Here is a 25,358-nt window from a genome sequence, read left to right on the forward strand (position 1 = left end):
AAAGACCATGCATGAGGTGATGACATGCTGCGTGATCATGCACAACATGATCGTTGAGAACGAGCGTCCTGATGGCCGCAATGAGAACCAGTGGGAATTCCAAGGTGAGTTGGTTGCGCCAATTCCTGGAGCTTCTACTTGGGCGGACTATCTACGTATGAATGTAGAAGTCACAAACGATACCGTCTCCAAACAGCTGCAGACGGATTTGATTGAGCATCAATGGACCATGGCTGACCATGAAGATCATGCCTAGAGGACTAGTATCTTATTTTCATGTAGACTTTTCAAAATTTAAATGTAATAACTATGACTTCGTTGAAATCCTTATTTTGTTGTTTCAAAACTTCATATTTGATGCAAACGCGGAAATGCGCCGGGCCGCTGGAGCCACCGCAAGGTGCAAACGGACGCGCGGACAAAAACGGTCTGTCTCGCGTCCGCCGCGCGACGCAAACGGACATTTCGGACGTCTGAAATGTGTCGCGCCGCTCGAGATGCCCTCAGACCAAAATTAGTTCCATCTGTGTTTATTTTTGAAAAAGCCCCCAAATTATTAGCAGTGGGTCTCACCCACTGTCTTCTCCTTCTCCGTGTCTCTGGCCAGAAGTTTTTTGTTAAGTTCAATTTCTTTTACTCGAAAAAAAGGAACACAAACTAATTCCAACAAGAAACAAAACGCGCGCACACTTCGGACCCAGATAAGGCCTGCCTTCATCTGATAACTCGCCCGGCATAGCGCGCCACTGCCCCAACTGAAGCAGCCATGCCGGCGGTGGCGTCACTCCCGCCACCGGCACTGGCGCCGGCCTCGGTGCGGCGTAGCCGGAGGTTCTCGCCGCCGTCGGCTTCACTGCGTCGCGCCGCGTCCGGCGGGGGCTCGAGCTGGCGGAGCGAGCGGCGGTTCATGTCGGAGCTGGAGCGCACCGTGACGGCGGGCGCGACGGAGCGCGTCATCCGCGACTTCGTCGGCACCAAGTCGGAGCGCGCCGCCCTCGCCGCGCTCTCCCGCCTCCTCATCGATTCCAACCCCCTCGCCGTCCCCGTGAGCCCCCGCACATCAACCCCTTCTCCCCAACTGGCCAACTCCGATCCCCTCCCTCTCTCTAACCTCGCCGGAAAAATCCACATTCGCTGCAGTTCTACGAGGCGGTGACCCAGGCGAGGTGGTTCAAGTGGAGCTCGATCCACGCCGCCGCGGTGGCCGCCTTGCTCGAGACCAACGGCGGCGCGGAGGAATCCAGATCCCTCGTCGCCGAATCCGCCGCGCGCCTAAAGTCCGCCGCCGAGGTGGCCCTCTTCTACTGCGACCTCATGGCGGCATTCTCCTCGCGCGGGCTGAAGGGCCGGGCCATGGATTTCTACGCGCAGCTCCGGGCGATGCCGCCGCCGCTCGCCGGGGGCGGCAAGACCTACATGGCCATGATCAAGTCTCTCTGCATGATGGGGCTCGCCGACGAGGCCGAGGGGGCGCTCCGGGAGATGGTCGCTCTCGGGTACCAGCCTGATGCGTTTCAGTTTGGATTGGTGGCGAAGTGCTATGGGAAGGCCGGCCAGTTGGCTGAGATGGAGAGGGTGATTGCGTCCATGTCGGACGCCGGCATCCGGATGGGCACCGGCGCGGCGAACATCGTCCTCTCGTGCTACAGCGCATGTCGAGATCATGGGAAGATGCTAATGTGGCTGAAGAAGATGAGGAAGTTGCGTGTGGCACCGACCACCAAGGCTTACAACTTTGTGCTCAACTTCGTGTCCGACAGTGGTATCGATGGCTCGCGAATTGGGCCCTTCACTGCCGTTGTCATCGGCGCAGTTGGTGAAGAAGCTCAATTCTGGGTCTCCATGGCCGGCAGAAGCTGAGGTGGTGCAGGAGCTTCTGTCGGCCTCATCAGTGTCGGACAAGGCGATGGTTTGGTCAGAAACTGAGGTGAAGCTGAATCTGCATGGGTTCAGTATAACTTCAGCTTATGTTTTGATGCTGCAGTGGGTGGACGCGGTGAAGGGAGGCCGTGCGTTGCCATTGGAGGTGTCTGTGGTGTGCGGTGTCGGGAAGCACAGTGATGTCCGTGGCGAGCCCAAAGTGCGAGAACTGGCACAGGAGGTTCTGAGCCGGATGGGAAGTCCCCTGAGGTTGTCTACGAGGAACAAAGGCCGTCTTGTGGCAAAGCGAGACAGGGTGAAGCAATGGTTAGCCACCGATTGGGCTTCTCCGGTGCATGATGAGAACGCAGATCAATCGCCCGACGAGATTGACCAGCAACCATTTTTACCTGAACTTTTCAGAAAACTCGGACAGTTTATTTCCTCATTTATGTCAGTTTCCAGATGAATGTCAAGCTGTTCCTTGTAGATTAGGAAGTTCAGAATAGACATACATTCTTTCTTCTGCTGTGCAATGATACAAGATGGGTTTTGTGCGAGTGTTGTAAAAACATCGGATTTTTTCAATGGTGAACGGCTTAGTGCACGAGTGAATAGAAGAGTTGACGCTCAACTCCTCAACTAGCTGCTTGAAGTTGATTCCAGTGCCTTGCCAATATGTTTTCAACTGGTTGATGGTGTTCAGCACCTTCTTAGCTTATCCTATTTCATGGTGAAATTGCAGAAACCTTTTGAAAATGTCAAGTTCAGTTGCTCCTAGTAACTTACTTGTGTATATATGTGCCACATAATTCTGACTTAGATGCATCTTTCTCTGTAAAATAATCAAAGCTCTATTTCATTAAGTGATGCTATTCATTATTCAAAAATATACTGTCATGGCGGTACTATCAATTCTTGAGCCGCAACAGATATGTGTCAGTGCATAACTGCCCACTATCCTATTGGAGTACAGCCATTGCATAAATTCTCCTATTTTGGTTTTGCATTGCTGGAAATATTTACTTATATATTGCATGGTAGGTTACATGTTGGAGATAATGTTACTTGTACTATCAAATGGTTTGTTCACTTTGGGATATTTGTTGACGTAGTTATAGTTCTTGTGTTCTCCTCTGTACTCGCACGTTGTCGACTCGTCTTGGTTTTTGGTTGATGTGAGGTGGTGAATTGTCACCCCCTTCATCCCTCTGTAGGTTTTGCGAGGTGGCTTCACGTTTCATCTTTTGTATTGCTCTTGTAAGGTGTTGTGAATAATCTAATAAAAAAAGTCGTGTGCATCCTTTGGATGCAGAAGCTGGGGCGATATTTCCCCCATTTCGAAAAAAGATTTTTTTTTTTGCATAAATGCTTTATTTCTGTATCATCAATATGGATGAACAAGGGTAGATTAATTTTGGCATTCTTCTTATTCACACTGATCATCATGTATCCTCCATAGGACGTAAAGGCATATATTAATTCATGCATTTTTATTGTTGAACAAATTGTGCAGCCCTGTTATTCAGGAAAATCACTAGATAATAGCAACTGCATGATATATCTACACATTATATTATTAAATTTGTAAACTATGCAACGCTTACCTGGGAATCTTTTTCAAATCGTCAAATGTGCCCCTTGATAATAGCAACTGCATGATATGATTCCTGGTACCTGTATCGTCTGGCACAAACTAGGAAATAGCCGAAGTTGATAGTCACCACAACAGCCAAGGTCCAGTACACGTTGTCCAGCCTCCCCTGGTTTATGTTCCCGGGCAGCCACGGCGTGACTCGCCTCACGACGTCGACATACACCGTGCCGAGGTAGAACCCCATGGCGATGAGCAGCGGCGCCATGGCCGTCGCCAAGCTCCTCAACGACTTAGGGAACTCCAGGTAGTAAAAGGCCATGTTTCCTGGGAAGTGGAGGGCCTCCCCGATGCCCACGACGGCAAGAGGGAGTACCAGCCACAACACGGACATGGGGGTGACCCACCCAGTGGCCTCGTCGGCGTCATGGAGCTCGCGCACGATGCCCAGCCTCCGGCGCTCCACCAGCGCCGCGACCACCATGCCCACGATGTTCACCACGTGGCCGAGCCCCACGCGCTGCAGCGCCGAGGGCGGCGTGCCGGCGATCCGACGCCAGAGCGGGAAGACGGCACGGTCCAGGACCGGGGTGACAGCGATGAAAGCCACGAGCGTGCAGACGGTGATGGACCCCGCCGGAATCTTGAAGTGGTCGCCGATGGAGCGGTCCATGGCGAGAGCCTGCAGGACGATCATGCCGATCATCACGCCGATCGACACGCTTAGCGTTATGCCGGCTGACCACACCGGGAGGACGCCGAGCAGGGACTTGAGGTCCTCGACCTGCTGCACCGTGCACAGCCTCCAGCTGCCGGTACGGCGGCCACCGGGTGGTGTCTCCATGGCGTTGTCGGTTGCGGTGATCATGGCGGCACAATTAAGAAATCTTAGTCTTTTGCTTGGAGCACCCTCGCCGGCCGAGTCCGCGATGGAGCCATCGTCTCCGACGTAGTACCGCGCGCTGCCAACGTCGGCACGGCCATTGCGCACGGCAGCCACGACAACGCGGGCAAGCTCCGCGTACGGGCTGCCCTTTGGCGCGGGCTTCCGATAGTACCCCGCGCCAGCGAGAAGCAAGGCCAAGCTGACGCCCGTGGCGGCGAGGCAGACACCGAACCCCAGAGCCCAGGATACCTCGTCCTGGAGGTAGACGATGGCCGTGTCGCCGATCAGGAAGGATGTGTAGAGGAACACGAAGTACCAGTTGAAGAAGGTGTCCTGGTCGCGCGAGCTGCTGAACTGGTCCGCGCCCATCGTCGCCACGTTGAAGCGCGTCCCGCCAGTGCCGATGGCGAGGAGTAACACGGCCGCGTAAAGCACGATGAGCTGCCCGGGCGTCCCGTGCTTGCAAGCGGCGGTGGATGCTGTGAAGAACCAAGAAATTGGGTCCAGGTCAAGTCTTTCTTTCGCGTTGAGTGCAAAACCCACTTCGAAGTGCAGCGCGCTGGCCCGTTCGTCTCCGCCTTAATTAATAATTCCTCCACTCCACATCTCAAAAAGGAAAGGTCCCGAGGCGCTCACACTAATTGCGCACGGCAGTCGCAAACCAACTCACACTAATTGCGAGTTCCATCTCAGGATACGCAGCCTCCTCTCCCTGATCAATCTCGCCGCCGGCACACTCCCTCCGCCGCCTCCCTCTAGCCTCCACCGCAGCGCCGACCCGCCTCCTGGACGAGTACCCAACGGAAGAGTTGGATGGCTCGCGCGCGCGGGGGGATCCAGCTGGTGGAGGCCGTCCGAGCAACAAGGGCCGCCGGACGCCAGCAGGGGGGATCGACGGAGCAGCCGCCGCGACCACCGTACCTCCCCTCATCTACTCCGGCCCCACGCGCGCCGGCAACATCCCTGGACTGGACCTGCTGCTCCCCACGCGCCGCCGCCATCCACCTCTCTGTCCCGCTGATGCCTCCCGGCCCACTCACTCCCGGTGAGCATCCTTGCAAATCCCCTTGCTATCTATCTATCTATCACGTTGACTGAAATACTATTTGTGGTTGTGGGTTACAAATAATCTAACTTCTCATGGATGTATTCAGATTTGCCTCACATGCGTGCATTTTTATGTCAGCTCAACAATTGATTTGCCTACACTTGTGTGTGATATGATTATTACTGGAGAGTGGGACATGATTAGGGTTGACCTTGCATTTTTCTGCAGGGCACGGCTATTTCTCATTACTCAATCGTATTCTTTACCTGATGCATGCCATAGTAGACTGCTCATATTAATCTTGTTGTATCTTCATCAAGTTGTCATACTGCATCACCCAGCACTTTATGCATGCCTTATTTAGAATAAACAGGTTCAGATAAATTCACATAATCTAACCACCTATCTCCAACACTAACACGACAAGAGGCTCTACAGTTTAAAATTTGTGTTTACCATCGGAGTTTAAGCCGCCTTGCCATCTCCTTGAAGAACCAATAGCCTTGTTAAACTGAAAATAAAATTGTATGCACTCTGTTTTGCTTACAGTAGTACATCTCTGTCCTAATTTTCTTCCTGCTTGAATGGGTTACAACGTTTAAACCATGGGCATCGAGTTCTCTGTTTTTTTCTCAGAAAATTTTCAATCTTTGTTTTTGGTTACCAGGAACGCTTGGACGGGCCGAAACCTAGAAGAAAAAAGCCGCGGTGGACTACTTGGCGTTGTTGGCTGACCTGTGGGAGCACTTGCTGAGAGCAGCACCTATGGCCTCGCCGTGCCCTCTTCCGCCTCCTCCGACACGTCCTACCTCTCCGCCATCCAGCTGTACACAGCCACCAGCCTCACCATCTCCAGGTAATCAAATGGTTCTATTACTGAACATTTTCTTACCGCAAACTTCAGAATTCGACTCGGAACCGACCAATGGTTTGCTTGATCCTTGCCTGACAACTTACATACAGGAGGAGCATGCTCGGCATCAACATAGGCGGTGGATGAACCCCTGGAGCCAACCTTCCACTTGTCTCTCGTAGAGACCGGTGGTGATCTCTCTTGGCAGAGGATGAGGGGTGCTGCTGGTGCCGCCAGAGAACACTGTCGTCCTCGCGTCCTGCTGCTTGGCATCAACTATGGCGATGAGGTAATCCCACTCTCTTCAACCTTACTGATTTCCTATGCATGGTTGCTGCAAATGGTGATTTGTTGTGTGTTCTTGCCAAATGCATGGAATAGGCTAGGAGAGAGCAGGATTTCCGTAAGATATCTTTCTAGGAATTCGGTGTCTTCAGGCTCCTTAGTTATATGAAACTTTACAAGCTCGTTAGCTGAAACGTCAATTACCTTGTCCTGGTTGATATATTAAGCATTCCCTGTGGTTCAATGTTATTCAAGGTGACAAATTTCTCTGTTATACGAAACTTCACTTGATTTGGTATATGGATATCAATATGCTCATGAGAAACAACCAGTCTCTTGGCAAGCTAAGACTTGTTTTTTTGTGGACTTTCTTTGCTTTCATATAAGTGGGTTCTAATATAGTATATTGGTTGTGCTTGAAAGGCAGTTATGAATCAGAAAGAATTCTGACCTGTCCCTTCTCTGATTCCGATTGAGCTTTGTTACTATACTTGGAGGTTTATGTAATGTTTTACCTGAGCAGTTCTTACTGATATGAAAGCAGTCTCACAACATTCAAAATTGTTAAACTATGCGCCTCCACTTCTAATCTTATTCGGGTTGAAGTCCATTTCTTTGTTACACTTTTGTTCATGGTTTGACACTTCTAATTTCGGCGAAAGCTTCTCTCTGCTTATTCCTAAGATAATATGGTCCTCTTTTTAACCTTCCTTGCTGTGCACATGCTTTTCAGTATCTTCTCATATTGAGTTTACATTTTTTTCCCTTTGGATTATGTGTTGTTTTACTTCTTCTTCCTCAAATTGCCAACCAGCTTGGTTAGGTTTCTTCTTGTGGCCTGAAATTTGAGCTTATTGTGATTGCTAGCTAAAACTTAAAAGCTTTTGGCTCTTTTTTTTCTCTCTAATGAAGTCAAGCTTTTCAAAAGCTATGTTTCATGTTACTGTAGCCTTTCTGCAGTTTTTTTATTGGGTTACTACCCTATAGATACTTTTTGATAATCAGATCCACCCTTTTTTTCATGAAAACTCAACGTTCAAAAAAGTGTATGCTCAGGCGCACTTAAGCGGTCATTATAGCGAAGTGGTGGAATACCGCTTTGTTTCAGGCCTGAGCGGGAGGTTAAGCGCTGAGCGCGATTAAATGTTGCGATTAGGCGATGAGCATCACCTAAGCGCGCGGAAGCGGGCAGAAGCGAAGGAAAGCGCAGTGTTGAGCGTCAATGGTTGCCGGCAGCAAAGCGAAAAATTGAGGGTAGGTGGGAGGGACAAGTAGAATATAGGGTACCTGGGCACCCCAATGGACCATTCCCCCGCACACGAGACACAAAGAGAGACAGGGGAGAGAAGCGGCGGCAGCACACCCTTGCTGCTCCGCCGGTGACGCTGCGCCTCCAGTGCCCTCCACCTCCTCCTCTAGGCCGGTGGGATGTCTACTCCCCTCCTCCAAGCAGGCTGCCCGTCCCGCTCATCCCCTCTTTGCCCAGGCGCCCGAGGCCCAGATCGAGGTCGACCTCGTCTCCGCTGTCCGTCATGCCTCAGCCCTGAGGTACTCCTTCACGTGTATGTGCTACTGGCGTGCTGCTCTGTCCTGTGTGTATGTGCTGCGTTGGTGTGGTGCTATCTGCAGACTTCTGTAGATGAATCGATTTATTAAGATTTGGGCTGCTGCTTGCTAGCCCGCTCGTGTATGTGCTGCCAGGTTACTATTAGCACATATCGTCAAGTGGTGTGAAGGTTCTTTAGTTCCCGAGGAAGGTTGGCATGCAGATTTTTGAAGCCCGTCTTGGTCGTGCTCACATACGTCCGTGATTGATTTTTGTTAGTTTTATATCCCGTTCATGGATGAATGGCTAGGTGGTAGAGAGAAAAATGCTATGTGTGGAAGCGGGAAAATCTGTTTTCACTCGATTAGAAACTTGTCGGCTTATCATGTATACAACTCGGTTCTTTTTTTTTCTTTCATAGTTCTCTGCTTAGCATTCATAGGCGGTGATGAAATTATCATTCTTGTTTGAATCAACTACTTACTAGTCATTTCTGGCTTCACTAAGGTTTCCTTAATAACTTATTGCAGCTACCCATGGCTGCGGCTTCTGGCTCAACATCGACATCAGCAGTGGATGCACCCCTGGAGCCAGCCTTCCAGTACATGTCTGTCGCGCCAAAGTATACCGGTAGTGATCTCTCTTGGCAACAGATGATAGCTCAGAACTTGTCCGAAGAGAACATCGTCGTGTTCACGGCCTGCTGCTTGGCATCAACTATGGCTATGAGGTAATTCCACTCTCTTCAACCCTTCTGGTTTCATATTCATGGTTGGTGCAGATGGTGATCTATTGTGTGTTCTTGCCAAATGCAAGGAATAGGCTATGAGAAAGCAGGCTTTCTGTAAGAATTTTTTCTAGGAAAATTTGGTGTTTTATGGATGTATGTACACGTTTGCACGATGTTCAGATTCTGCACATGTTTTCTCTGATTTGTAGCAGCCGTGTAGACAACTAGTGGCCTTTGTGTTGTCACCTGTACCCCTTCATGTTTCATTGTGATGTGATCGTCTTATAATTGTGCCTTCGTTCATGTTATCTTGCATAGAGGGTTAAATCCCCTTATCCGGGTACATGTTTTGCTCTGTTTTTTTACAATAGCGAGCCTCTGCTACGGTTCTTAGTTACTCTTCTTTTCATGTCGTGGATTCTTTGCAGGATTTTCTCTGGTTTTGCATGAAGATTCTTACTACCAAAATTGTGTCTTGTTTTCTTTCCTCGACTTCCCAGGCATGAAGATCCTTTGAACATATGTTTCTTGACTAAACAAAAAGAAGGAAAATGCTTCACCTGGGTACATGTTTTGCTCTGGTTTGTACAAGGGAGAGTGTATGTATTGCAAACAGCTTCTCCCTCTTATTTTCGTGTTGTGGATGATTCTTTGCAAGATTTTCTCGGGTTCAGTGTGAAGATTTTTGCTACCAAAATCTGTCTTTTCTCTGCTTCCCTGGTTATGTGTGAAGGTTTATCTGGTTAATTGCGAAGATTATTACTACCAAATCCTGTCTTGTCTTCTTTAGTCGCCCTCCCAGGCATAAATTTGTAACGCTGTTTTCTTAGGATAAATAAAAATAAGGTAAATGCTTTTCGTTCTGACAAAGTGAACACCACACTTCCTCTCTGTGCCTCTATAATACACAATGTTGCGTTTTATTTGCTTCTGCCATGGATTGCATACTAGTTAAGTATTTCAGTTTCCTGAATTTAAGTGCTCAGTAAAGAATGCAAATCATTTCTACATGATGGCGGTAGCATTGGATCAATTTTCAGTAACATTTCAATTGGTTTCCATTTTGAGTCTAAATGCTCTACATCTGGTACAAGTGGAACAGTACACCTGCTGCTTCTTTTCTGAACATAAAAAGGCTTGTCTTATTGACCCAACAGTCCAATATATGACTATTTTGCAATTGGTTACTTGGATGGCTGATTTATATTATGTAAACTATGTTTGTTTGATCCTGATGTAGTTCATATAGTGCGATTTCATCCGATTTCAGAGCAGTTGGTCACACACGATAGGCTTGTTCGTTTTTTGCGGTCGCTGAAACAATAAGAAAAAGTAGTACTATTGTCTCACAGTTTGTTTATTGTCTCACAGTTTGTTTGCTATGAATGTGTTAGTAGTTACTACTAGGTAACTATGCATGGCCATTTTTATTCTTTTTCAGATTCGAGTATGTTTGCGTTGTCGTGGCGTATCAACTGCTTATTTAGCTACTCATTTGCCATTATGTTCTAAATTTCGACCGGGGAATGTTATGCGTCGGGTTAACTTTTAGAGCGACAGGTATTATTGTCTTATGGGGGTAATAAATAAGCCTTGCTTGGCTTGTTTATTGATTAGTGTTCGGGCTCTAACATGCGGCTTCCAAGTACTAGCCTATAGTACTTGTTAATTGAACATATATTATACTACTAGTATAGGATACAATAGGATCGACCCAGATAGCAGAGGGTATTGTTGGGAGTAAAACACTTTTGGCATTTCACTTCATCGCTATTTTTGGCTTGGAGGCGTCAGCATTTTGATGTACTGCACTGCATTTACTCTTGTTGTGGTGCAGCAGCTGCATATGACATATTGTGACGTCCATTCTAATTTCGATGATGAATTTATCTTGACTGGCTTATATTTAAGCTATACTGGGTCCCTTTTACTTCCTACCATGGATAGCATTTTGCATAAGAAATTTCGCATACGATTTAGTATTGCTGTTTTATGAATTTGAATAATCGGTAAAGACTAAAGAGCATTTGTACACAATGCATGGCAGTAGCATTGGTTACACTTTAAGTGTTACGAACTGGTAAAATTTAATATAGTTTCTTACTACTCTGGCTATAGGCCAGTTGTATCTGTACCAATCTCTTCTTTGCAATGAAAAGAAACGCGATGTCATTGCATCTTCTCGAAAAAAATAACAATGAGACCTATGATTGGAAAGATATCATGATTGTGTTTAGTGTTTATCATTTGTCCAGTGAACAATGAGAGTGCATTGCTATCTAAACTGTGTTAGTTGACTATTCACTTCTTTGTGAACCAGTGTTCACTGTTTATGATTTGGATGGACATTTGGATGTTCTTAAAATTTTGTTTGTAAAACAAACAAAGTTTTTTTTTGAAAATGGGGAAGACCCGGGCCTTTGCATCGACTGATGCATGCATTTGTTATGAAAACAAGAATAGCTATGAGTTTCCTTAATGGTAAATCCATTTTCTATGGAATTAACATTATAATTAGATGATTTATATTGATGTCTGTGTAACATGCTCTCTATGCTTTTCAGGTCTTACATATGTGATGTATCCAGAAACTTTGCAGGTCTTACATATGTGATGTGTCAATAAATAGAGGCCGTCCACACACGCTTTGAACATTCGTTAGGTGCTTATCAGCTAGCTGAGTAGGCTATGCAAAATCTTCAAATGAACTAGGTATGTATCACTAAACACAAATTTGCTGATATATACTGCCAACTGACAGTTCGTAATAGTATTGGTGAAGCTTATGCATTTCTTTAGTCATCAGGGAAAAGAGCTCGGCATTGATTGCGTTGAGTGCACAGTGTGAAATCGCAGGTTGGTGTTCTTAACTGTGGCTCCACTAAGTTCTCATATTAATGATCTTTGTGATTATTCGGTTCAGGTCTCCTGTATATGACATTGGACATGGCCCCTTCAGTCATTTATTTGAGTCCCTGAACATCGGTACGCATCTCACTCTATCATATTGTATGACTCCATTCATTTTGCTATTTCTACCATCCAATTTTACATGCTCATGTCTAAACTTATTTTAACCCGCAGATGTTTCTAGTACAATGATTGTTAAACCTGGTCTTGTTATCGACTTTCTTCGTGGTAACTGGTAACCATAAAGTTGATCACCCTGACAGAATTGACCGTCAAAAGGTAAGTTGCATTTTTGGTGCTCTTGATAATATTGCGGGAAAAGTTACCCAACCATATATGTTTTTGATAATTCTGATATGTTCGCGTAACAGGCTAAGCATGCTCTCAAGATCTGGAGTATCATATTCGCTCATGGCAATATAGAATTCAAGATTGTTGGCTTCAGTGATAGAAAATGCAACGAACAGACGTGAGAGTTCCTCGTAACCCTTTTATTCATTTTTACTAGTGCAAATATTAATAAATTGGAAAGGGCGCCCTACTTTTTCTAGCTTGTTTTGCAATTTATTTTTGCCTACAGTTATTGCCATTTACTTAGTGCTCTGTGATTGACAGCCTGGACACTTACTTTTGTAGTACTGATGTTTTTGTAATATTTGGATATCGATTGAGTGATTGCTGGTTCCTTTTTGGCAGTACTGATCGTTTGAATCTGTGCTATTTAGAAGTACTTGCCAGCATAGTTTGTAAAGCTGTATTGTCACTGCTTCGATCTAGATTTATGGATTATTCTATTCCACGAATCTGAGCACTAGTTGGTGCTGCTAGTTGGTTCTTTAGAATTCTGGATTATATTCCAAACAACACTCGGAACAGATGTTTGTTGGTGTAATCGGGATAACACGTGAATCGTTTTCTTCAGTAGAAGGGTTACAGTAGTGCAAGGGGTATTGGCTGTGTTAAATTGCTTTTGTTTAGGGAAGAGCTTGGCAACATAGATAGCATATTCAATTAACTCTTTTTTATCTTGAATAAACCAACTAGGGACAAATGTTGCATGGAGATTTTTTTTTACCTTAGATTGTTGTACTTGGAAACATTCAGGTTGAAAGAAGTATCATGTTTATTTTCGACGGAATTAACTGTTACTATAATTCCTTTTTGGAATGAATTTTAATTCTTGTACTCGTTGAACTCTTTGTACTTGCAGACTAAAATTCGAAGTTGAATGAATTGGAACCAATGGATGAATTAAAGGAAGAGGTAGCAGTATGCATGCTGCACTTGAAAGGTTGGCAGCCAAGTGATTTCCAATGTTGCTTTGTCTAATTAGAGAATGGCATCGTATTTTATTTCTCTTTACATACCATGCTGGTCAAGCCAACCAACTGCCAGCTTATGACTTTTACAGTGTATATGCATGTTCTAAGATAGCACTTTGTCGATATGTAACAGTCATACTTCACCTCCACCCATGCTGTCGTGCTATGGCGGTGAGTCAACCATGACGCAACCGTGGCAGCGGTGGCCTTCTTCTACACCTCCGTGTTTTAGGTGAGTCCATGGGCTCCTCTTCTTTCTCATCTACATATATGCCAAGATTCGTATGTTATGTGTACATTACATAGCTCCACTATTTGTTATGTCTGATTTAAGTTGCAGTTAACAGCCAGCTTATGATTCTAGTGTCGTATGCATAATTGTTTGATCTCTTGTACAGTTTAAACCATAATTATCTCATTGCTGTAGCTTTTAATTTTCCTCCAGCTCCTGTACATAATGGTTTGTAAAACTTTGAGAGATTGATTTATTGTCATCCTTAAAGTTGGCCTTTTTTCCGAGAAAGCGCAAAAAGCATTTGCGATTCATTTCATTGAAAAGAAGGGGAAAATCGTTTGTTGTTACAATCCTCCTAAGAGGCAGAAGCCTAAAAGAAAAGCAAAAAGGTGCAGCTCAGTGCACATCCTAGTTTTGCGGCAGTAGAACACGCAGGCCCGGCACACTAGCCCTTGCCCAAAGGGAAGCTTCGTCTTGGATCTTCGTGACGACATTGTGGATGGATGGTTCAGCTCCGTTGACCTTGCACAGCGGTTTGTGTGTAGCATGCTTGGCCTTGTTCCATCAGCTGAGGAGGGCGTCTTCCTGCTCGGGGGCTGCAGGTTGCTCGCAGCCAGGAGAGGTGCCAGACCTGATGGGAGAAGCAGCAGCCGTAGAGCAGGTGCTGGAGGGTTTCCATCTCCTGTTCGCAGAGCATGCAGCGTGGGTGGTGCTGGAAGCCTCGGCGTTGAAGGCGAGCAACGGTCCAGCACCTATCGAGGTTGGACAGCCAGTTGAAGAACTTGATGCTCGGGGGAGCCCAGGTTTTCCAAGTGAGGTGCCAGGCGTCGCTCAGGGTGCAGCCAAGGAAGGTGGCCTTATAGCACGAACCAGCGGTGTAGGTGCCGCTGTTGTTCCACTTCGAGATCATGGTGTCGGCTTGGTTGGTCAGCTTTATGTGTTCAAGCCGGCGCCAGAGCAGCAGATACTCGCCAATCTCATCAATGCCCAAAGTTGGCCTTTCAATGGTTAATTTCTCGTTACTGTTGTAGTCAAGCTAATGTGTGGGCCTAAATTAAAATATGATCTAGTTGTTTAGTCTCTTTCTTCTCTAACTGCAGCTGCAATTTACCTCTCTGTTTTAAAACAGAGTTCACTTAAAATTACATCAGCTCTTTAACCTGCACATGTTAACTACATTCTCAGGGGTTCTAGAGGAAGGAACATCTTCAGCGGTTGTTAGAGCAGCAGGTCACCTTTTCCAGGCGCAAGTAGAACTCGTGACATGTGTTATGCAGGCTGGTAAAAGGTCTTTTCTCTTACTATAACTATCGATTGTCTGCACCCGTGTGTTGTGAGCTCAAGAAAAGTTCGTTCCTGGAATTTAGACATGCTTTTCTTGATCATGGCATGCGTAGGGTACTCTGTATGACCCGTATACATGCCATTATGTGACTTTTAGTTGCACACGGACGACTTCCGTAGATTTTGTTAATCATGTTGTTACTCTTTTTTGCTTTGGATTGTCTTCACATACTTTAAGTTCAGTAGAAGGGAATAGAAGAGTTCAAACTTTTGTCCTAGTCAAACAGTGGATGATGTTCTTGTACATGTCATGCTATTAATACTAGCATGGTCTCGAAAAAGTATAAATTAAGTACCGAAACTGTATATATTGTTTTAGTTTTGCAATTTTGTTACCCTTGTCTGTCTTGTTTTTTATTTGTTATGATGAATCATAAGGACCTTATCTGATTAGGCTTAATTAGCTGGACTAATAAGAAGAGAATCTAGCTCTGCGATTTAAGTGATACTTTTCTGGTTTTGCAAAAGCTATAAATTTGAAAAATGTAGTTATTGATGGATATGCCGCTGCCCAGTGTGATGTTGAACAAGTATTCTTCTGCAGCTATGGACGAGACAGACCTAGAGGGTGCACTTACTGATTTTGTGGTTGTAGTACACAACTTTATGTCTTCTGACTGATGATTTCTTACTCTTCGGAAATTTGACATGCTATTATTTACACATGCTGTTGGAAGATTGACAGTAGGTGCATTTGTTAACCTTCTTAAGCTGAGCGACTTGTTAAAAATAGATTTTCTCTTTTAATCATTCACGTGACTCTAGTCACTCCTGTTGTTCAAATAGAGCCACCGATGCATTCGATTAGAAGAGAAAGAAATAGTACACAACTTTATGTCTTCTGACTGATGATTTCTTACTCTTCGGAAATTTGACATGCTATTATTTTTGTGAGTATAATCGGATCCATTGAAATGCACTTTGATTTTAATGTTTTAACAAGGGCATGCCACAAGAAAGCTCCAGTCCTTGTTTGTGAAATTTTACTTTTTTCAAGGAGTACTTTTGCTCTGTAGAATTTTATCGGCCCATGCCATCATGCTTTTATGTTTACTGCAATAAAGAAAGTCGTGTAATCTTGTAATTAGAGGAGAAATAAATTCTAAACTGCTGGTTATGTAAATAATCAGGGCTAGCATTTGGCAAGCAAGTTCTCACACTTATGCGGATTGTAAAATAGTCTGATTTCTCATCCCATGGTGATTTGACGTGCTGTTTATTTTGTGAGTGTACTCTGATCTGTTGAAATGCACTTCACTTTTCATATTTTAACAAGTACCAGTCACAAGAAAGCTCCAGGCTACCGTAGTATCTGAAAATAACTTATCCAAGAACTAATTTTTCTATGTAGGAATTTATCTGCCCATGACATCACGTTCTTAAGCTGCATTAAGGAAAGTTTTGTAATACTGTAACCCTGTAGTTGCAGGCAGGAGAAGATGGTGTCGGTGTCCTTCACAGCCGCCAAGTTCCTGGCGATGGCAGGTGTGTCATCCGTTAGCACTCTCTGCCTCGGGCCGGCTCAGCTTCTAGGCTCCATCCTCGCGGTCTCCGCCGGAAACAAGGCCGCGTCCTCCGCCTCCCCACAGCCGGTGAGACTTCTCATCCCTTGTCTTCGGAACATGTTGCAGGACAGATACACAGGTGTAAGAAAAAAAAGATCTTCGCGCTGCTTTTACTGCTCCTCGATTGGATTCTGCGAGCTGTCGTCTGTAGATTCAGGACTGCATGACTTGGTTCAGAATTTGTTGAGTGAAGGTTGACACAAAATTTGTATGCCAGGTTGGATAGTAGTTGGAAAGTGAATGCTTACCATAAGCTAACTAGTAGCATGTAGCTTTCTGACATGCTTTCCTCTGCTAATAATCATCGATGTGGTAGTGTCTATTGTTGCTGTTAAAATAGAGATCCAATGTTGCGTTAGATTACAGGAGGCACAAGTACTACACTACTGGTTATGTAAATAGTCAGGGTTAGCATTTGGCAAATGGTTGGCATAGTAATAAGGCTGAGAATTTTTTTTAAGTCATTACTACTGATTAGTAAATATGGTCTGAAAACAGTGTTGGTTGTTCAATTTCTGTAGGGAAAAGGATCGTCAGAAATTGTTGCCTAGCTTGACATCACGGCCACATGGAGTAGAATATTTGTTATCTTTGATATAGCACCTAGCTAGAGATGTCTGATTGTTTGAACATCAACATCTGTGAGATTTAGTACATACAACATGAGATTATTTTCCTCCTTTGCTATTATGGCTTAGTAATGTGGACAATAAAAAAAATCTGTGGACAATTGGCCTTTGTGGAGGATGAGAGGTACTGTGGATTGCTACTGTCAATTGCTAACTTTGGTGTATCTGTTACACATAGGTTGTTTATGATATAAGGCTGTGAAGATTTGGCTAATTGGGATAAAATTGCAACAGGATGCTCTGCCAAAGCATGCTAATCATGCCCTCCTTGGATATGACTTCAAGAAGGTCGAACTGTCGAAGCACTTGACAGGTTGGTTTGCTAACAACCATGTTCCTCCCTTATTCTTGAACTGTTGTCAATATTCAGTGCATAATTTACTTACAAACATGAAATGTGCAGATATTCATTACATTGTTTTTAACAATACTGCATCACAAACTAAGCAAGCACAAGGAGTGTTAAGATTTGGAAGCAGTGTAGGTGGATTATTGACTTCCTCTTCTTGTTCTTCAGGTTGACTAAAATCAAGATCTGGAAGCACCATTTTTCTTGTGGCGCGACAGGTTCGCGGCTGAACAACCTTGGGAACAGGCGGAACTGCCAGCGAGCTGAGACAGAGCTGAGACGAGAAGGCGACGTTGCCAAGGAGATGAGAAAGTGCTGCTGGCGAGAAGACGATGTTGCCGGCGAGCTGTGCCGGAGCGGCCAGCGAGAAGCCTGGAAGTGCCCCGAGCGTGGAGGTGCTAGCAATGGTCGTGGGCGTTGCCGGCGGTATGGTGCTCTGCTCGGTGGGTGTTGAGCATGCGTGGCGGCCGGCATGGCGCTTCTGCTAGGGGCCTACGGCCGTCCTCCGTGAGGTTTGCCGATGGATTCCGGCGGCGGCGCGCAGATGGATTGGATTCAGCTGGCTTGACGCTCGCTTGGATCGATTCGGTTCTGCTGGTTTGAGGCGCGCCCGTCGGATGGATTCAGTTCAGCTGGCTTGAGGCTCGCGCGCGGATGGATTCTGCAGGTGGCGGAGGTGATGGCTGGGGCGTTGGGGGCGGAGGACGAGGACGCTGGGATCTGGATCGAGATCCATGAAGACGAAGCTCGGATAGGGAACGATGTTAGGCAGGGGTAGGGATGTCTTTTCGCAGCTTTTTCACCTGGTCGGAAAAATCCCAGAACGTCTTATATTTCTGAACGGAGGGAGTACTCAATATACTTGGTGGCTTACTATGTTGAAGTTGTCAACAAGCACAATGATGGCAAACAGTAAGGCACCGTTGCAATTTTCTTTATCACAGTACTATTGCCTTGTGTTTTTGCTCTTCCCCCTTGCCTTTTGCGTTGCAATTTTCTTGATGCTGTCATGACGTTGTATTTTTCTCTAATAGATATGTGTGGGAGTCCAAAGCTGATGGACCATTTGCTATCTCCGAGGATACATGGAATGAACCCCTTGGCTGTGGATCTGATATGTGTGGGATTACCTGGAGAAAGGCAAGCTAAAGGTATCACCATATTAGCATTTTTGTATTTTTATTACGATTCAACACTTGATTTGTGCAGAGAGGTACTTGTAGACTGCTATATGGTGTCTTTACTTGAAGCACAGCTCAGTCACACTTTCACCTTAAATGCCCTGTTTGACACTGCAATGTGGCGTCTTTTGAAGCCAGTTAATTATGTGTACTTTTTGGATGTAACTAACAAAAGATTATTTCAGGAGTTGTTTGCTAGAATTAGTGCAGCTCCATGTATAACTAGATTCCACAGCACAGTTCAGCACATCACATCTCTTGAAAATTTCTCTGAGCAGAACATTCATTGTCATTTGGCTCATTCATCAGTTTTTGCTGAACAAATTTTTGTGGTATATTCAAGGGCAAATGGAATTGTTTAGGCTCCTTTACTAGTGTGGTGTTTATATGGATCTCCTATCTTATGCATCAACAAAGTTTGTTTGAGTTGAGCTGCACAAATTTTCTTATGTTTGCTGGTGTGTATGTGCAGGCAGGGGTGGTTCTTGCAGATTTTTCTTCACGCCGCTCTGGTCGGTCCATCGTATCCCTCGCTATCTGCGGCATTTTTGTTCCAGATCTTGCATAGGCTTACCTGCTGCTCCTGCTTCCGGCCATCAATCCAGGAGCCTCTGCTAGACTGGCGAGTGGGGCACCAGCCTTGGAGCCAGGGCATGGCAAGGTCTGCACCGACCAAGTCAGCGCAGGTATGACACACAAATGCGCATGATTGAAGCGATCGATATATGTAGATTCTTGTAGTTGCACAAACATGTCATGATGCAGAATGTGAAAAATTGATGTCCTGGAATTTTTCCATTTCCTTGGGGAAGAAGTAGCAAAAAATGTGTTCTGTTATGGCTTTGCTTCAGTATTTTCTTTAGAAAAGAATGTCTAATTGATTTCCTGGAAATGTTCTGTTGTGTTCCATTCGCTTGTTGTAGCTGATCTGAAGTAGATCTCCAAAACAATTAATGTTGCCTAAGATGATATTGCATCCTTTGCTTTGAACCTTTCATAAACTCATTAGTAGCTACCTATGATGTCTATGTTAGTTGGTTCATGCTTGCTGCTTCTTGCAATTGATAAGTCATCGGATCTGGCACATGCCTTGACTAAATACATGCTCTTTTTGATTGTGTGGTGGCCTGTAGATGTCCTGGTGCTCCAGTCTGGTGTGTGGATTATGTTGAAACCGTCCTCAGAATTTGTTGTTGCTAAAACTTGTCTGTTGACCATCATGTTTTTTTCCAGGATATTGTGGAGGACTACATGGTTGTTACTAGCTATGCATGTGGAAAGGCATCTTGGCTCCTGCGGTGTCGCTGCTGGCAACATCTGTGATTTATAGTTGAAGTTGCTTGTAGTGTTGAGTGGTAGTCGATCGTCCATTTTCTGTATTTTGGTTAGGTTGTATTCTTGGTTAACTAATCTGTGCTGTGAACGTCCAAGAAAATAGTATGTATGCATGCTCAAGGATGCACTAGATGGTAGATCTGCAAGCCTATGTATGCATGCTTGGCTAGCTGGTGCTGCATATTCTCATGTATTTGTATCCATAATAATACCTACTCGTTACAGATAATATGTACTAGTATGAGTGTGTAAACTCAAATATTAAGGTTGTGGTTAAAACCCTTCCAAGGCTGATTGAAAGATTTTGTCACCCTCATTCTATAACTTGTGCTGGTGGAGAGTTGTGATGTTTGCATTTTATTCCACATTTATCATCAAATACTTTTTGCCGTGTTATAAAAATGTACAGAAAACTGGATGCTTGCTGTCAAAAATTTGTAACACTAGGGTCATGCTGCCAAATCGCTAGCAACGGAGCACTAGATCGTTTTTGCAGCTAGCTAATAATAGATTGATTTCACTTGAGTAGCAGTGTAGCTTGTACGTACAATTGGTTTTGTCATTGGTAAATAGCACTTTGGGAAGAAGAACAAGCAGAGATTTTGTCATTGGTAAATAGCTTGTATGCACATTTGTGATGTGCCTTCTCTCTTGTTCAATCTCAAATAAACAACCAGGTTACAAGCCTTTATATTAAACACATTCATACATAGTGAAGCCACAACTAATTGATCCATTAACCACTCTGTAGCAGCTATACAACACACACACATTTAGAACTTGCGCCGCTCCTGCGGTGTCGGCCACACGACCAGGCCAACACAATGCGTGCATGCGCATCTTGACACTGCACTACTCACCCGGACACCTAATAGTAATACACATGCATATTACCAAGTTTCACTAAACCATGTACACGGGTACTCATCTCCTGGCTTGCTGATCTGCTCGCATGCACTCCGCTATATCTTTGTGTTTCTGATCCACGGCTACGCCATGCCGCCGGACATTCGACCGACTAGAACTTAGACAATACTGATACAAAGAAAAATAAATATGATCTAATCTCCTATATTTAGCACTAATAATAATAAGATTAGTGCCAACACTAAGTGCTTGTGGCGAGGGTTAGGGGAAGACGACGGCGCCGGTGGGCAAAGTGAGAGTTGGAAGCTGTTAGCATTTGAATCAAACATGGGAGAGATTTCTGGATCATTTTGATGCTACTAGTACTAGTTTCCTTTAGATAATATGAGCTGTCGTGAGAGGGAGTGAAACCAGTACTACTCCCAGACAGACTTTGGGTTGTGCACTTGTTAATAGTAGTAGTAGGAAGAAATCATGGCCATGCATGCGGCGCGTGCCTCCTCGATTCTGTTCCTGTGGCTGTTTAGCTTTTCCTTGTCATCCGTGTTGCATTTCCTCTCAACCACACATCTCCCAGCAGCAGCAAGATACCCATATTCCCGCGTGCTGCTCTTCTATTTCCTCCAAACTATCTAATCCTCTCCATCTATAAGTAGAGGCTCTTTGTTATTGTCCGCGTGCGGCGAGCGCGTGTGACTTTTGTGACTTAGACTTTGACTCTTGCTCGGCGAGCGGAGGGGAGGGGGCTGCCGTGATGCTCCGGCCGGCGGAGGCGCGCGGCCATGGCGACTTGGTCGAAGGAAGGCGCTTGCGCAGTTTCCGGCCGGTGGCGATGCTGGGGGAAGGGCTCGGCCATGGTGTTCCAGAGGTGAACCCACGCACGTACGTTGGCATGGTTGGAGGCGAGCGTGGCTCCCAGGAAGCTAGCCGCCCGCGCGATCTTCTACCAGGTGACCCTCTGCCTATCTTTGTTTTCACGTTCGGATGAGATCGATTGGGTTTTTTTTTCCACGTGCGGCGATTAGTTGACTCATCTTTTTCCTCCGGAAAATTCCACATTCGCTGCAGTTCTACGAGGCGGTGACCCAGGCGAGGTGGTTCAAGTGGAGCTCGATCCACGCCGCCGCGGTGGCCGCCTTGCTCGAGACCAACGGCGGCGCGGAGGAATCCAGATCCCTCGTCGCCGACTCCGCCGCGCGCCTAAAGTCCGCCGCCGAGGTTGCCTTCTTCTACTGCGACCTCATGTTGGCCTTCTCCTCGCGCGGGCTGAAGGGCCGGGCCATGGATTTCTACGCGCGGCTCCGGGCGATGCCGCCGCCGCTCGCCGGGGGCGGCAAGACCTACATGGCCATGATTAAGTCCCTGTGCATGATGGGGCTCGCCGACGAGGCCGAGGGGGCGCTCCGGGAGATGGCCGCTCTCGGGTACCAGCCTGATGCGTTTCAGTTTGGATTGGTGGCGAAATGCTATGGGAAGACGGGCCAATTGGCTGAGATGGAGAGGGTGACCGCGTCCATGTCGGACGTTGGCATCCGGATGGGCACCGGCGCGGCGAACATCGTCCTCTCGTGCTACAGCGCCTGTCGGGATCATGGGAAGATGCTAATGTGGCTGAAGAAGATGAGGAAGTTGCGTGTGGCACCGACCACCAAGGCTTACAACTTTGTGCTCAACTCGTGCCCGACGGTGGTATCGATGGCTCGTGAATTGGGCCCTTCGCTGCCGTTGTCGCCCGCGGAGTTGGTGAGGAAGCTCAAGTCTGGGTCTCCATGGCCGGCAGAAGCTGAGGTGGTGCAGGAGCTTCTGGCAGCCTCACCAGTGCTGGATAAGGCAATGGTTTGGTCAGAAACTGAGGTGAAGTTGAATCTGCATGGGTTCAGTATAACTTCAGCTTATGTGTTGATGCTGCAATGGGTGGACGCGGTGAAGGGGGTCCGTGCGTTGCCATTTCGAGGGAGGGAGTTAGTAGAGGCGCACCCATGAGATGGTCCGCCATTCCTAATTATTTTGGAGGGTCGATTCGAATTTTGGAGGCGGGACGGTTAGCAGTTTCTACTGGTAATTTTTTTTGCCTGAAAACTAAATGCTGAGAACTTCTGTTTCCTTTTTAATTTTGAGGAACGTAAAATATCTCTAAAACCGATGTAAAATTTTCTAGATACATTTTTATATAATTTTTTTATTTGGATATTGTATGCAACCAGAAAAGCTGTTTTACTGAAACATGATGCCATTTATTAAAAAACAAAATCAAAATTTATGTCTGTTAATTATCTATAAAACTAGATGACATAAGACATGAGCATATAGAATTATTTTATTTCTAAAATTTCTATCATTTTTAATCATGTATAGGTGCGGCACTGCTATATTGTGGCTAGGCTTTTCTAATAGTGTTGGTTTATCTGCGATATTAATATATTTTCTTTATAGAAAATTTAAACTCCATATGAAATATGGTTTCATTTTCATATATTTCTCACAGTTTTTTGTTTACTTCAACTTTTTTACTGAAAAAAGGACCACGACTAATCTATTATATACTAAAAGCAAAATGCAGAGGTCTAAAATAGAGACATGAGGTTAATCCACATCATTAAAATTATCTAATCCGTCTAATTTTGGTGGGACCTAATTATAACGGTTGAGATCAATAGACTTCCGTTCACGTAAATACGTACGAAGCAATTGTTTGTCACGTCTAACCAGCCACATCACGCTTGACCAGATGGAGTAGATGTGTACATATCTCATCAGGCACGTAACATGCAGATATGGTATACGTACCAGGAAATAAAGAGTCCTAACAAATCACGTTCCTTCGTTGCAAAAGAAAGAAAGTCAATCACCCTCATGTAAAGAGAAAATTGTGTATGTTTTGCATGCACTAACGGGGAAGGATCCACAACCTGAACCTGAGTTAGATTACCACGAAAGAATTACGCGGGTAACATGGCTAGGCGATCAACCAATTATCATGAAATTTATATACTAAGCATATACATCACCGCATTTGAAACGCTCTAAGCCCCTACCAAATGAAGGCCAGATACGTAGTGATGGTGGCTGCATACAATATATTTATATACGTTTGCATACAGTTGATTTTGGTACTAATTAATTACAGCATAAGATTTAATTTAAGGATATTTTGTTTCATGCTACCATTGTGTGCTCCACTCCTCATACTTTATACTTCTTCTGTTTCGAAATAAATGTCACATTTTTTCTAGATACAAAACTATCTAGATGCATTTTAGTTACAGATCTATCCGTATATAGATAAAGTAGCAACACTTATTTTAAAATGAAGAGAGTATCTAGATAAAAAATACTCTCATCAATCACAACCTCCGTGTTACTAGATGTTTAATATCTACGTGAAAGAATATTCACTCCATTGATCCTATATAAAATATTTAGAATATACAAACTGTGAGCGATAAATTGTAAATTTTCTTAGTAGTATTACAACGTAAACCTGAGCTGTTTGTAGTCCATATTGTGCCAATGTTCATAACTTTTATTATAGACCAAACATAGTAGCATTGCCACAAAGATACTTGAGAATATGTTTCCTGTACAAGCTACCATATACTTTTGTGGAAAAAAATTACCGGCGATGATACACGGTAAAGTAAAATTTATCACAACATCGACACTAATAACAAGCTAGAAGAGATATCAGATTTGCATGGAGATGAGGTGGTGAGTAGTTACTTCAAAATGGTGAGCAATTATACTACTGTAGAAATAATGTTGCCAATAAAAACATGGTGGTTGACAGGTGAAGACGTCAAGTAGTTTTAATCTTCGACATCAACAATCAAGATCTATAGCTTATTATCAGATGTAATTTAAACACATAATGGTTAGTTCAGGTGAATGTATACTACATATATTGTTTGGTTGTAAGATTACGAGTCTTAGTAATATTTTTTATATATCACGATTTAAAAGAAAACAAATTGCTTTGTGTCTAATGTTTTGGAAATATATACATATGTGGTTCGTGGGTTTCGTATGTCTTTCCTAGATAAATCAAACATACAATTTTGTTAATTTAATAGAATGATCTTCTACAATCAAGCAATTAAATTTACAATTGATTGAGATGCCTTAACTATGTCATCCTAATTGGAGTAGCCATGTATCACACCCTAGCAAATACATGTGACTGTGAGAAATTAGGTTGAAGAGCGGAGAATAACATTGAGAGATCAGTTGAAAATATATAAACACAATATTATGTCCATTTTTAAATAAACAATATGTAAGAAATTTGCAGTAAACTACTCTAAATTTGTCCTGACGATACAAAATTATGCTATTGGAAGGGTTGCAAATAAAATAATAACACTATTATTACTCACCACATTTTTGAAACATAATAATCTACAAAATAATGGTCAGGATTGCATTTTGGAGACCATCAATGAGTCTAAAATATCATGTATTTCAAAAGTTAGTAAGTAATTGAGTGGAATAAATATTAAAAAAAAGCAATAAGAGATAAAGTTCTCACTGTTTTTTTGTCCAACCCGATAAATGTGACACTCTTCTTTATTCATCTCATGTAACAGTTTTAATTTGCTATTCTGTTTGAAGAATCAACTACACATTGATCTTTTATCTAGATTTTTATCATTACTTTGACCATAACATATAAATTTTCATAGTTGTACAACTATAGCAATTACCAAAAATCAGAAAGCTGACACTTGCGATCCAACAATCACATAAGCCATGTGATAACAAGAAAGAATTCAAAAGGTGAATTGAATTATATACAATAATCTAATATGCAACACATACGATC

At 44.4% G+C, this 25,358-nt stretch overlaps 2 protein-coding genes, 2 long non-coding RNA genes and 1 pseudogene across 4 annotated transcripts; 4 read left to right on the forward strand and 1 right to left on the reverse strand.

Moving 5' to 3' along the window:
• Positions 1-766: 766 nt before the first annotated feature.
• LOC124686309 lies at positions 767-2,505 on the forward strand (annotated as a pseudogene).
• A 983-nt stretch (positions 2,506-3,488) lies between these two features.
• Positions 3,489-5,271, reverse strand: LOC124689584 (protein NRT1/ PTR FAMILY 2.6-like). Its single transcript, XM_047223093.1, has 2 exons — positions 5,262-5,271; positions 3,489-4,819 (listed from the first exon to the last, which is right to left on the reverse strand). Exons 1-2 carry the CDS (start codon positions 5,269-5,271, stop codon positions 3,489-3,491), a joined length of 1,341 nt encoding a protein of 446 aa, XP_047079049.1.
• A 9,936-nt stretch (positions 5,272-15,207) lies between these two features.
• On the forward strand, positions 15,208-18,907 carry LOC124691645. The gene is made up of 5 exons (XR_006999051.1): positions 15,208-16,205; positions 16,986-17,120; positions 17,325-18,068; positions 18,191-18,307; positions 18,810-18,907. It is a non-coding gene; the product is annotated as an uncharacterized LOC124691645 (long non-coding RNA).
• A 5-nt stretch (positions 18,908-18,912) lies between these two features.
• Positions 18,913-19,988, forward strand: LOC124691647. Its single transcript, XR_006999053.1, has 2 exons — positions 18,913-19,023; positions 19,571-19,988. It is a non-coding gene; the product is annotated as an uncharacterized LOC124691647 (long non-coding RNA).
• A 1,395-nt stretch (positions 19,989-21,383) lies between these two features.
• On the forward strand, positions 21,384-22,522 carry LOC124689585 (pentatricopeptide repeat-containing protein At2g17033-like). The gene is made up of 2 exons (XM_047223094.1): positions 21,384-21,552; positions 21,598-22,522. The coding sequence occupies exons 1-2, from the start codon at positions 21,524-21,526 to the stop codon at positions 22,520-22,522; spliced, it is 954 nt and encodes a 317-aa protein (XP_047079050.1). The 5' UTR covers positions 21,384-21,523.
• The last annotated feature ends 2,836 nt before the right edge of the window (positions 22,523-25,358 follow it).

Source organism: Lolium rigidum, chromosome 2, assembly GCF_022539505.1.
Source record: "Lolium rigidum isolate FL_2022 chromosome 2, APGP_CSIRO_Lrig_0.1, whole genome shotgun sequence".
NCBI lineage: Eukaryota > Viridiplantae > Streptophyta > Magnoliopsida > Poales > Poaceae > Lolium > Lolium rigidum.

Excerpts from the sequence above, each read along its gene's own strand:
- LOC124689585 (XM_047223094.1), top strand. The coding sequence starts at position 21,524 with ATGAGATCGATTGGGTTTTTTTTTCCACG. Across the intron at positions 21,553-21,597 it reads ATTGGGTTTTTTTTTCCACG|TTCGCTGCAGTTCTACGAGG; the intron begins TGCGGCGATTAG and ends GAAAATTCCACA.